This window comes from Benincasa hispida, chromosome 6 (assembly GCF_027475165.1).
Source record: "Benincasa hispida cultivar pf3 chromosome 6, pf3_genome.v1.1, whole genome shotgun sequence".
NCBI classification, from domain to species: Eukaryota; Viridiplantae; Streptophyta; class Magnoliopsida; order Cucurbitales; family Cucurbitaceae; genus Benincasa; species Benincasa hispida.
This window is the reverse complement of record NC_143483.1, coordinates 47,590,982-47,604,334: the sequence shown is the minus strand read 5'-3', so window position 1 is coordinate 47,604,334 and position 13,353 is coordinate 47,590,982. Positions and strand designations below refer to the sequence as shown.

The 13,353-nt window shown below is 28.6% G+C and overlaps 1 protein-coding gene across 1 annotated transcript; it reads left to right on the top strand.

Moving 5' to 3' along the window:
- The first annotated feature begins 2,474 nt into the window (after positions 1-2,474).
- Positions 2,475-3,135, top strand: LOC120080142 (uncharacterized). The gene has a single exon (XM_039034710.2). It carries the CDS (start codon positions 2,525-2,527, stop codon positions 2,786-2,788), a length of 264 nt encoding a protein of 87 aa, XP_038890638.1. The 5' UTR covers positions 2,475-2,524; the 3' UTR covers positions 2,789-3,135.
- Positions 3,136-13,353: the final 10,218 nt, after the last annotated feature.

Sequence of the window (13,353 nt, the reverse complement as noted above, 5' to 3'; positions counted from 1 at the left end):
CCATAACCAAACACCCTTCTAAAATCTTGGGATTCGCAACCCGTCGACGTCCCTCCCCACCCTACACTTTTTCAACCTTTCATCACAACCGTACATCAAGCCGCAGTTTCTTTTTGCCATCGCATGATCTGAGATGTACGGCTGAGATTTATCTTATAGAATCGTCTGGTGGTGAGCTGCCACATCGGATTCCAGCTCAGTGCGGGCCCGAGTTTCTATACTAGGCAATCGCAGCCACCAGCGTCGCCATACTCTCGGATCAAGTCTGCAGCCCCACGTCCTCGTTCAGCGCGTGTGAAGCAAGCGCCGTAAGTGGATTTTTTCTTTTAAATTATTATTTTTTTTTTAAAAAAATACATTTTTGATTTGTAAGTTTTGGATCTAGTTTCTATTTAGTCTCTGGATTTCAAAATATTACATATTTAGTTTTTAAGTTTTGAATTTAGTTTCAATTTAGTCTCTAGATCTCAAAATGCTACAATTTTACTTTTTACATTTCAGTTTTGCTTCAATCTGGTATTTATATTTCGAGGTTTACACTTATAACATCAATTTTTTACTAAATATTTATTTTCCGTCTTTTAGAGTTAATTTGTGTTAATAAATTAAAAATTGTTAAAAGACTTATAATTGGTTAAGTTTCACTGTTTTATCACTTTTAAAATAAATTTAAAATTTTCCTTCTAATTATTTTTAATTAATTAATAGAAATTAACGTCAATCATTGAAAATAAGTATTTAATGAAAATTGAAGGTTAAAAACCAAATTAAAACAAAATTCAAATCTCAAAGGTAAAGTTGTAACATTTTGAAACTTATAAACTAAATTAAAACAACATTCGAAACTTAAAAGATTAAATATGTAACATTTTAAAACTTATAGACCAAATAGAATTTAGAACCAAAACTTAGGGACCAAAAATGTATTACTCTTTATTTTTTATATATATACAAATCAAATGGTTGATTTAATTGTTATTATTATTATTATTATTATTACTACTACTATTACTGCTTTTTGAGAGAGACATTGGAAATAGAAGCAAAAACAAGTCACTTAGGATAAAGGAAGAACAGTGTAAGAGAATTTTGATTGTGTTTTTGACACAAGAAAGTGTGCCAAAATGTTGTTATTATTATGTTAAGTTTTAAGTTTAGTCGTTGTGGTTAAGTTATAAGTTTAATCGTTGTGTTTATTCTCAAATTTTGTACCTACTGATTAATATGTTTCTAAACTTAATTTTTAAAAAGTATTAGATCTATTAAATATGTACATATATTTTTATCTAATAAACTTCTAACTTTTTGATTTTTTAGGTTGAGTAAATCTAAACATTTTTTAAAAAATAATGAATTAGTCTAACACAAAATTGAAAATTCATAGATATATTAGAAACAATATGAAATTTTAAGAACTTATTTGATTTTTTTTAGTTTAAGTACATATTGGACACAAAATTAAAAGTTTATAAACATATTTAATAATTTTTTAAGTTTAAAGATCAAATAGACACAAATTTAAAAATTAAGTGTCAAATTTATGATTTAATCTTATTATTATTTTTAGTCACAGGACATGTGAATACAACAACTCAAACTTATGACATTTTAGTTAAAGGTACACAACTTAACCATGTAAACTATTTTTAGTCTAACTTTTGGTTAAGTTTTACTACAGATTTAATCATGTTTTACACTGTAGTAAAATTTAACCAAAAATTAGACTAGATACAATGAAATCATCATAGATATGTGAAGTCAACAAATATTTTTATCACATTGTGAAAATGCCCATGGAACGTTTAAAAAACCAACAAAAATATCCATGAGGTTGTATCGAACTTATCTCAAGGGGTGTTTGGTATGCATTATCTTCCTAAGTCGTAAGTTCGATCTCTCATTTCTACAATTATTGTATCTAAAAGAAATAGCAAACATGAGTACAGTCTAGTACTTATTAACATATACTTTCTTTTTGTGATAAGCAAATCACTTTACGAGTTAAAAATACTATTTTGATCTTTATATTTTTTAATTTGTTTAATTTTAATACATGTATGAATAAATCTCAAATTTAACATCTTGCAGTTAATTTTATTCAAAATTGATTAAATAAAAACAATATTTTTATCAAGAAAAATATAATATATAAATATGTTTTTAGGATTTATTTTCAAATAAAATAACTTTTATACAAATATAGCAAAACGTCGTTATAGACCATGTGATCTATTCTCCTATAATAGATAGTGACATGTTGCTATATTTTGTTTTCCCATTCAAAACAATTACAGTGAAATATGTTAATAAATAACTAGTTTTTGTTTTAAAATATCAAATGATATTTTAACTTCCGAGGAGTGATTTCTTGAAACTTCTACAAGAGAGATAGGGAGCACAAGTTTTGCTCTACACACGGCCACACCTAATAATTCCCACTATATCTTCAAGTTTTATAACCCCCGCCCACAAAGACTCTCTATAATCTCGCCACAGTTTCAGGAAGGCGAAAAGAGCAGCAACAATGGCGGGAAGGTCACCGAGATCGGCGTTCAGTTGGACGGAATTCGAATTTTCCCTCAGATCCTCCATTTTCCGGTGGACCGACGTCCTCTCCTCGCTTTTCTCATGGAACTGGAGTTCCGCCTGGTTCCGCCGCTGGCCTCGCGGCCTTCTCAACATTCCGATCGTCGATGAACTCATCTGGTCCGTCACCACCGCCTTCGAATCCGTCGCCTTAGTCTCCATGATTGGCTTCTTCTTTGTCTTCTACGGCTGCAACTTGTAATCCGTTCTCGATTGATTCCATTTCCAAATTACTTGTCGCTTCCTCAGCGGCATTAGAAACAGAATTTTGACTGGTAAGAAGAAGAACTAATCATTCGGTATGAGATTCCTTTTGCTTTTTAACTTAATTTATTGAATTTTCTTTTCGTTTTGGGTACTCTGTTCTTGATGAAGATTTTTGTTTTTGGTTGAATTTGTGAGTGGGATCGTAATTAGTACCAGCCCTAATTTGTTTAATCTTCCTCAAAATCAATAAGTTCATTAGGGTTTATTTATTTTTCTTGTAGAATGTTCTTGTTGTATAAACGAATTATTTTAATTTTGAAATTCAAATGTGATATCTGTAAATATCTTTTTTTTCTTTTTCTTTTCTTTTCTTTTCTTTTTTTTTTTTTTAAAAACAAATCTTTAAATATCTTCAGGGGAAATGAATTAATAATGAAAATGTGAAAATCATGGTAAGTAAATTTATATGAGGAAAATGACCTTTTTTTCTTTTCTTTTCTTTTTCTTAAAAAATTAAAAAAAAAAAAAAAAAAACTGCTATTACCAATCAGAAGTATAAACACGTATAATTAATTTAAATGGATGGACTTTAAAACTTGGTGTTGAATGGTTAATAATAGTCCGTGTTTATTATCGTTTGTGGATTATAATAGTATGTATTTGGGATGCATATTATTTTAGTTTGTGGTATAATAATGTGTTTGTATTATTATAGTCTAGGTTATAATAATTTGTATCGGTTATAACAGTATGTAAATTGAATGCATGTTATGTGAGTATATATCACAATTGATTCTACTTTTCCGTATATCGAAGGAAACAAATTTAAATGAAATATCATATTTTTATGAACCTAAATAAAATTGTTTGTTCCACCAATTTATATAAAATGTGTTGAAAGTTGCATTGTCCTCATTCCACCAATTTTAACTTTGTTTGACGTATCAAACTTCGTGAGCATGTAACAAATACAATTCCATTCTCTTCAAAAGCTATTAATCATTGCCCAACATATTAATATATGTAGAGATAGAGAAATTTCACAAACAGCAAAAAAAGAAAACCAAATCACATCTATGTCCATGAAATAATACGGAGTGAAATATAAAAATTATTATAAAGTACAAGCCATAATTTAGATATGTTCAAATTAAACATGGAAAAACAGGTGATGAAAATAGTTGTTCAGGCACTGTCTAGAAGAAGAAGCTTGCAATACTCCAATTTCATATCAATTAGAACAGACAAAAAAACTCTTTGTATTATGCACAATGCAGAATATGATATTCATAAGCTTCACCTTCTGTCGAGTTTGTAGTTTTGGAATATTGTTAAGTTCATTTACAATCCTAGCACGTAGTTCAACCTCTGTTGCACGCTGCTCTTTCGGCCATCCAGCAATGGACTTCAGTTGGTCATTTGTAAAGTCTGTTGCATTCTTAAAAACCTAACCAACTTAGACTAATAACCATAACACTTTCTCTTACTACCCCTTGATGAATTGCCTCCTTCAGAACCAAAGCCAGTTGGGATTCCATCAAACTCATTATGTGACAAGTCATGATACTGTGAATCGCCAATAGAAGCACCTTCATACGCCCTGGCACATTTGAGGTCATGTTACCAGGTGTCTCTGTCCCTTATCCAGTTGCCCAGTCCTTGTCGAAGACGTAGGCTAAGTCATCAAAATATGAGAATGACTTATTCAGGAGCCCTTTTGCTGCAGGATGACTTTACATGAAGAGTATGGTTGGTTAATATAATGGGTGATAAATGAAAAAAAAAATGTTTATGAAATTTTACCTTCACCCAACCATCGAACGTCTCTTTCTTCGCGGGGATGCATTGGAATTCTTCATTCCAACCAAACTCGTTGAATGTCAATCCTCGCATTTCTGTTATAGCTTGGTACGTTCTTTTAAGGCTCCTTACCCTATAATCTATGGTAGGAGTCCCTTGTATTCTACAGCTAGGTATCTTATCAGCCATCATACGTTGTAACTATGCCAAGTACCCAGGGCGAAAGGTCTCGTTGTTTGATCTCCATCCACCAGATTCAACCAAAGTCACCAAACATTCCACTAACTTCACTCTTCCTCCCTCGTCCAAGTGTTCTTTGGAGTTCTAGAAGAACTTATCGTCCTGCTACATGTACATTGTAGTACAATTTAAATAGTGAAGAAAAAAATTGTCATGTGATGTGTTATGTACAATGTATAAGGTAGTAAATCTAATTATATTAAGAAATTTGAAAATTGATTTCCAAAATTGCATACATGAAATTAAAAAAAAAAAAATACATTGTAAAAGCCACAAACTAAATATGAAGCTACTGTCATTGTTACGTAACTCCTAGACAAAAAACATATTATGTGCCAATTTATCTCTCCATTGAGTCTATTCGTTTGAACTCTCAATATAATTGATCTCGTCCCCACCAATGGTAGTAGAATGTGAGTCCATCTCCCTTTCAACAGCTTGAATGACCGATTCTTGGTATGGGTTTTGCAATTTACTTAATTTTAAGTAATGTATTAGTTAATGTAATGCATAATTGAATTGAATACGCAATTTCCGGATATAATCCTTTTGGTATGAATAGTTTATCAGTCTGGGCGTGGATGTTCTTATTTGGACATCTTGTTTGGGCTACTGGATTTATGTTCTTAATTTCCTGGCGCGGATATTGGCAAGAATTGATCCTTTTGATGACATTCCTCGCAAAAGAGTATTTTGTGTTAAAAAATTCTTTTGCAGTTGTTGGTGCATTCCCTTTTCCACGTCATTCCGAAAGATGATATCGTTCTCCTCTATATGGTGCTAAGAAGCCCTCCGCATTTAGGTACCCAACATCACATAGATAATAATACCCTATACAATTTCCAAATGTATGAAATCATAATCGTTGAGTACTACGATGAATGACAAGAAGTTGTGCGTGTAAGTTGTTACCCTTCGGAACCTTCAATCCGTTAGGTTGTGATATTGCATCTCTAAGCACACGAGAATCAGCTGCAGAACCTTCCCACCAAGGTAAGACAAACATGAAATCTCCATTCGTGTCGCAAGCACCGAGAACATTTGTGATGATTTTACCCTTCCTCGTCCTATACCTTGGTCGATCAGTGGTACTCACGTTGATCTTTATGTACATATCCTCTAACGCACTTAGACAATCCTGTGCGAACACAACATATGAAATATTCATATACATAAGTTATCTAAACTAGACACGGACAACACACCAACATTTGTTTAGTTTCACTATACCTCAAACCATCTCCATCTCGGATCTGTACAGGAGGTTGTGATTGGCAAAGGATTTTTCAATAGTAATACTTCATTTAGTCGTAAAATGATGTTGAGAACAGAGTTGAAATGCCTAGAAACTATTTCACCAGACCTAACGAACTGTCTACGAACTACTCTGTTCTTATGCAGGACATGGCGATCATCTCCTCAACATCTACAACTTATGTTCTCACTAATCCGCCAGTTGTCCTTAGTAAAGTACATAAACGGCAAAACATCTTTTATCCATTTGCGTGCTTTCACGACAACTTAAATCAGACTCATGGATTAGCCGAAGTATGTCAATTGCCTTATATGATGTCTAATGTGATATGGCGAGTATTCTATCCTCCTATGGTCGTTGAGTAACAACTCTAGTGTTAGCATTAATTGATGTTGGGTAGTTGTGAACACTGTTAGTATGATTACTACTTCTTGGGGGTCCATTATACTGTCGATATGAAAATTGACTTTCGAAACATTTATTCATAAGTGGTTTTTGAAATTTACACAAAATTTAATTTTAGCTTTAAATTAATGTACTTTTAATCTAAAAAAGAATATACTTATCATGGAATTTTAAATGCATGCAAAGTTGTATGATACAACTAGTAATAGTAGTAATAGTAGATTACAATACTTTTTAATGCTTAACGTTAAGATTAAAATTTTTATCTAAATTTAGAGTGCAATTGGATGAAATTGAAAGTTTAAAGTAAAAATGCATATCTTTTTCTCTTTTTTCTTTTCTACTTCTTAATAAGTTTAAATCGTTATCTATGGACTTTTAAGTTTGTTCACCTTAATACTTAAAGACAGTGTTTTGTAGCTGTTACTTTACTTTTAGTTTATCAATAAAAAAAAATTGTTTGCATTTTTATCAAATATATTCAACCCTATCAAATGAAGCTATCAATGAGTATAATCAAAGACTGATAATCAAATAGTTGCAAAATGATTAGATACAATGATCATCAGAGATCGATAATCAAAGACCAAGAACAGAACATTGAAATCAAGCATAGAGCAAAATAATTAGAGTAAGTTGAAAAAGATGTGTAAAAAAAATAAGCTTACATTTGTCAAAAAAAAAAAAAAAAACTACAATGACTCATCATCGGTTGGTGAAGAAAGAAGACTTACCATTCGATCTGGTAACCCTACTAAGATCTGAACACCATCCTCCAGCCCTTACCATGCTCCAAACGAGGATCTCCATCTCCTACCAAGCAAGATATGAGTTCCAACATGGTTGTACGATTTCAGACTCAAATAGACAGGAGGGACAACATAAAAGATTGGAGAATCCAAAGAAGCGACAAGGGGAAACCCTCGTTTGGAGCAAAGAGAACCGAAAGAAGTAGCAAGATAAAGGAGGAATGAGAGTGATGTTCGAAACAGCAAGATGAAAGAGGAAGGTGAAAGAAAGGGTTACAGAGCTAGAGAAAAACACAGATCTAGACTACCAAACATACCGTAGTCTAGATATGCGAAGAATTTCTTCAAATCTGACCAAAGAGAACCATAATGGCAGCCGATCAGCAGGAACGGAGAAGAGGAAACTCCAAAACCCACCAAGAACGACGTCAATCGGGAACAATAATGAAACCTCAAGAAGAAGAGATAGAAGGAAACAAGCAAAATAATCGAGCAATAATTGGAATAAGCAAAATAGAGGAGAGCAAAATAATTGAGACAAATAATTTGTGGGTTAAGTGGGATCTGGGGTCCAACTAAAATAGTTGGAACCCCAAATGTTGGATGGGCTATAATAGTCCACCCGCCCAACTCTAAATAGGGGCCCAAACACCCCTTTAGTGATAAAGGATTTTATTTATTTATTAATTTAATGAAAAAAATACATTTTTGCCCCCACATTTTTTTTTTCTAATTTCGTTTGGTTCACAAGTCCTAAAATGCTATATTTTTATCTTAATTTGCATTTTGGTCATTTAGTTTTATAATTTTACATCTTTACTTTGAATTTTGAGTTTTGTTTTCATTTGGTCTCAAATTTTCAAGATTAATACTTTTAACTTTGATATTTCTTCTTCACTATTAAAGTTAATTTAAGATTTTCACTTCATGATTATTTTAGATTAATTAATTGGAGTTTGATACCGAGATCAAACTGTGCATTAACGAAAACATGGAGCGAAAGTGTAAAGTATTGAAATAAAAATGTCAAGTACAAACTAAGTTCAAAATTTGGTAAAATTGTAACATTATAACATATAGAGAGAAAATAGAAACTAAGCATAAAGGGACACAAGTATGACATTGTGAATAATGTTTAATAGCTTTGACACTTTGAATAATGTTCAATAGCTTATGATCTAAAAAAGACGACTTTTTCCTATTGATTATTACTTTAAATTAGGAGTGTAACAAAAAATTGAAAAATCGAAAAACTAAATTGATTTAAACCAATATATTGGTTTGGTTTGGATTTTAGTATAAAATTGGACATGTTTGTTTGTTTTTGGAGAGAATAAAAAAATATTGGTTCAGAATCAAAACCAAAAAACTCTAATATTATATATCTTTTAGTATTTTAATTATTATGGTGCATGTGTATTTGTTATTTAGAAAAAAGATCAATTATTGTTTTTACTTAGAAAAGTGTCCAGAAAAAAGAAAACAAACATGTCCAATTTCAATCTATAAAAAAAAAAGAAAAAAAAAAGACCCAATTTAAAATAATTGAAAGAAAAAATGTCAAAAAACAGAGAACTAATCCGATAATAGACCAAACCAAATAAAATCAATCTATTAGTTCTGTTCTTCATTAGACATCGATTTGAATCTCTTCTTTAAAATCTCTTCTTTATTCTCACCTTAGTTATTTCTAAAATTGACAAAATTAAACCTACTATCATCCTAATTATTTTTACCATCAATGAATACGTATTAGAGTTCCATAAGTTAATTCTGATTAGCTAGAATATATGAGGACAAAAATGAAAGTAAATTGGAAATATGTGACTAAAATGACAATTTTTTAAAAATTTATTGTCCTCTTATGATGAATTCAAACATGGTAATTTGTTAAAAAAAATAAAAGATATTTTTGGCATTATTATTTTGCTTTTATAAAAAGAAGTTAGACACGTTAAAATTGAAAAGGGTATTTTGATTTTTAAATGATGTACGCTATTTATTACTTATGAATAATAATTTTGACTTTTGAATGTTCCACAAAGATAGGTGGTTGGGCTCAGAAATGGCCCATTTTTTTTCTATAATTTTGAAGCTGACACCAGTCATTGTCTGGACATAAAAAGCCTTAAAATAGGGTTATATTTATTTTAATGTGTCGAACATTTTATTTTTTTTTAAAAAAAGTTCTATTGAATTTTGTTTTTCTACTAATTTGAGGGGCTGTTTATAATTTAGCTCTTAGTTCCACACAGATATATACACATATATATATAGGTTTTACATCCTTTAATGTTTCTTTTAAAAGAAGAAAAATTGTCAACTCTTTCCCTTCTTCTTTCTTCCTCTTCCCTCTCTTTTCTCTTTTCGGTGATTTCACACACCCCTCCGTTGTCGTCATTTTTCAGTCCGCTGCGTGCCATTTGTCCTCATTCATCAATCATTTGCTCATCAGAATTGACCGTTTTTTCTCGTTCATCAATCGTTTTCCATCATCATCAACTTCCGATCGTCAACTGCGGGTCGCCGAGGTAAGCCGCTAGTCGTCTTCTCGTTGTTTCTCTCTTCCATGCGTAGTTTGCTCCCTTCGTTTGTATCGCGCACCAAGATCCACCTGCCTATACAGATCTATGGCGGCTATGGCTAAAGAAGAATAAGAGATGAAGATGGAGGGTTATGTGTTATAAACCATATATGAAGATGAACTTTGTTCATGCCGCCTATACAGATCCGTCACACTAAGATTGAGGAGAACTTTTATGTTCTTTTTTAACTCTAAATATATATGTTATAAACCCTCAAGGAAATATGCATTCCTTTACTTGATATATGTGGATTATATAGTGTTGTTTATTTGATATATATTGTGGTTTATGTTAAATATTAAGTCAATATGTGATTTATATATTGTGCGATAATTGATAAAGAAATTCGATTAAATAATATATACTCTTATTTGTATATCATAAGATCTACTGATCTTAATTTTGTATATGTTCCAAGGTATATTAACAATGTTTCAAGGTATTTGTTAGCAAATACAAAAACTAGTTGAGAGTTTTTTTTTATTATCATTTAGATTTTATATGTATTCTGATATAAACAAATTTTGATGTGTTGGGATTTCTGATTACTTAAATGGACATATATACTGTAAATGAAATTTATGATATAAACTACGACTTATGTCGAATAGATTATACAGTGATTTATGTCCAACATTGAATCGGTCTTTAATTTATATAGAGTGGTATATTTCATATGGTGTACCTAACAAAATGTTATGAGGTATATTTTAAATAGCCATGAATCCGCAAAAAAAAAAAAAAAAAAAAAAAAAAAAAAAAAAAAAAAAAAAAAAACAATGAAACAAACGAAAATTAAAAATTAAAAAATTTCATTAAATGCATTTTAAGGAAAAAATCTCAACAAATAAATGCATTTTCTCTCTCCATTTAAAAATATGAAAAAATTATATTAAATACATTCTCTCTCTTCATAATAAATGCAGTTTTTCTCTTCCTCGTTAAGAAAATTTTGAAAGTAGGGAAATATATATAAAAATTGGGAATAAAAATAATAAAATGGGTAAATTTGTCAAAAAATAATACCAAAAGCCTTTATTGAAAAAATTCAAATTTAAAGACATTTTTGAAATATATAGCACAAAGAAGATGTTTTACGCAAAAATCTCTAAAAGTTATCTTTATATTCACTAATAGAAAAATAAAATTCTCATTTGTTAAACTATGAGTTTAGTTTTTTTAACCTTTTCAATTCTATCACTTTAGTTCATAAATTTTAAATTTTCAATAAACTTGATAGATTTTTATTTGTTATCTACGCTTGAAGGTTGCAATAAAAAAAGTCACTTGAAGGTTAAAAATATCTAATAGGTCTTTTAATTTTTAATTTTGTAATTAAAATGAGTATATAGCTCAACGGTAAGTGACATTTTAGGATCCGTTTGATAACGGTCCCATTTTTTGTTTCCTCTTTTTTTAGAACAAGAAACATGAATATGTTTGATAACTATTCATGTTTCCTGTTTTTTGAAAAAAGAAACAAGAACATAAACTTGTTTTATAACTATTTTTGTTTCTAGTTTCTTGTATTTTTTTCCTTACATTTTTCATATTTTATAGTTTAAATATAATCTAATTATATAAAACAAAGGGGCCTTTCTAAATATACAAATATTTAAAATATTTACACTTTATTGCAAAAAGCTTCAAAAGTACAAAGCACTTTTAGAATTTTTTGCTATGAAGTGTAAATATTTTTTGGATTTTTCTATTTATAAGAATTTCCTAAAACAAAAAGATATATAGTATGCATTAAAATATAAAAAATAATTATCAAATATTTAAACTGTCGAATACACATAAGTTTCGATGTAAAATTAATATGAATAATACAATTGTTTCTATCATTCATATACTGTTAAAATTTGATTTACAATATTATTTCCTACTCAGTTAATTTGTTTTAAATTTTAAACGATGTAAACTCAAATCTATCTCAATTATATTATTATATAAATGTCGTGGTTGTAAAAATATTAAAATGAACCTAAATGAATATCTTAGTAAACAAAATTTATATTATTGTAACATTATAATTGAATTAAGAAAAATTTTGTATATATATATAAATAATATATATATATATATATATATATATATATATATATATATTATATTTAATAATATAAAAATGCATATTGCAAAACTTAAAATTCAAAATTAAAAAAATATTTATATGTACATATTGAAAAGAAAAATTATTTTAAATGATAAAATGGTTGAAAACATTTATAAATAATAGCAAAATATTGTGGTCTATTTGCGGTAGACTCAGTGAAATTTTGTTATATTTGTAAATATTTTAGTTCATTTTCTTATATTTGAAAACAATCCTATTGAAAATTTGAAATTTAAAAATCAAAATAATATATAAATCTAAATATTTGAAAATTGAAAATTGAAAATTAAATTTGCTATATTTGTAAATATTTTGGTTCATTTTTCTATATTTGAAAGCAACCTTATTGAAAATTTGAAATTTGAAAATAAAAATAATATATAGATATAAATATTTGAAAGTTCATAATCCAAAATTAAATTTGCTATATTTGTATACATTTTGGTTCACTTTCTATATTTGAAAATAACCCTATTGAAAATTTGAAATTTGAAAATCAAAATAATATATAAATCTAAATATTTGAAAATTATAAATTCAAGATTAAATTTGCTATATTTGTAAATATTTTGACTCATTTTCTTATATTTGAAAACAATCTTATTGAAAATTTGAAATTTGAAAATAAAAAAATCCATATAAATCTAAATATTTAAAATTCAAAATTCAATATTAAATTTGCTATATTTGTATATATTTTGATTCATTTTTCTATATTTAAAATTATCCCTATTGAAAATTTGAATTTTGAAAATCAAAATAATATATAAATAAAAAATTTATAGTTCCTCAATTTTAGTCTCATTTTTAGAATGTTTTTCAAATTTTAGAAACAATAAACAAAATTAATTATTAAATATGTCAGTTTCTTGAAAAATGAGAAACAAAAATAGAAAATAGAAAACGAGAACGTTATCAAACAGGCTCTTAAAATCCCCATACCTCTTCATTTGTTATATTGGAAAAAGAAAATCAATTTTGTGTTCAATTTGTAAGTTTTTTTTTTTTTTTTTTCTTTTCAAAAGAACAATTGATAGAAACTATTTAAAAATGAAATTTGCATATCCAATTCGGTATTAAATTTTAATTTTATGTCTAGTACGTTCTTGCACTTTTTAAAATAGTTGAATGAATCAAAGTCCTATTTTTTTTTTAAAAAAAAATCATTGGTTAATTTGAACTCTTATGATTCTCTCTCTCCAATTTAAATAGATTTTGGGCTTGAACATATCTAACCCAACAAAGTACGGATATGAAATTTGGGTTCTCCCATAAATTTAAAGTAAACCAATCTAAATGAGGAATTTTTTTTTTTTACTAATTTAAAGAGATCTTCAATTTTTAGTAAAAAAAATCATATTTATCGAGAATCGATTCGAAATTTTAATTCTTCCAAAAATTTATTCC

What these genes read in the sequence shown, in the direction of transcription:
- LOC120080142 (XM_039034710.2), top strand. Translation starts at nt 2,525, where the DNA reads ATGGCGGGAAGGTCACCGAGATCGGCGTTCAGTTGGACGGAATTCGAA.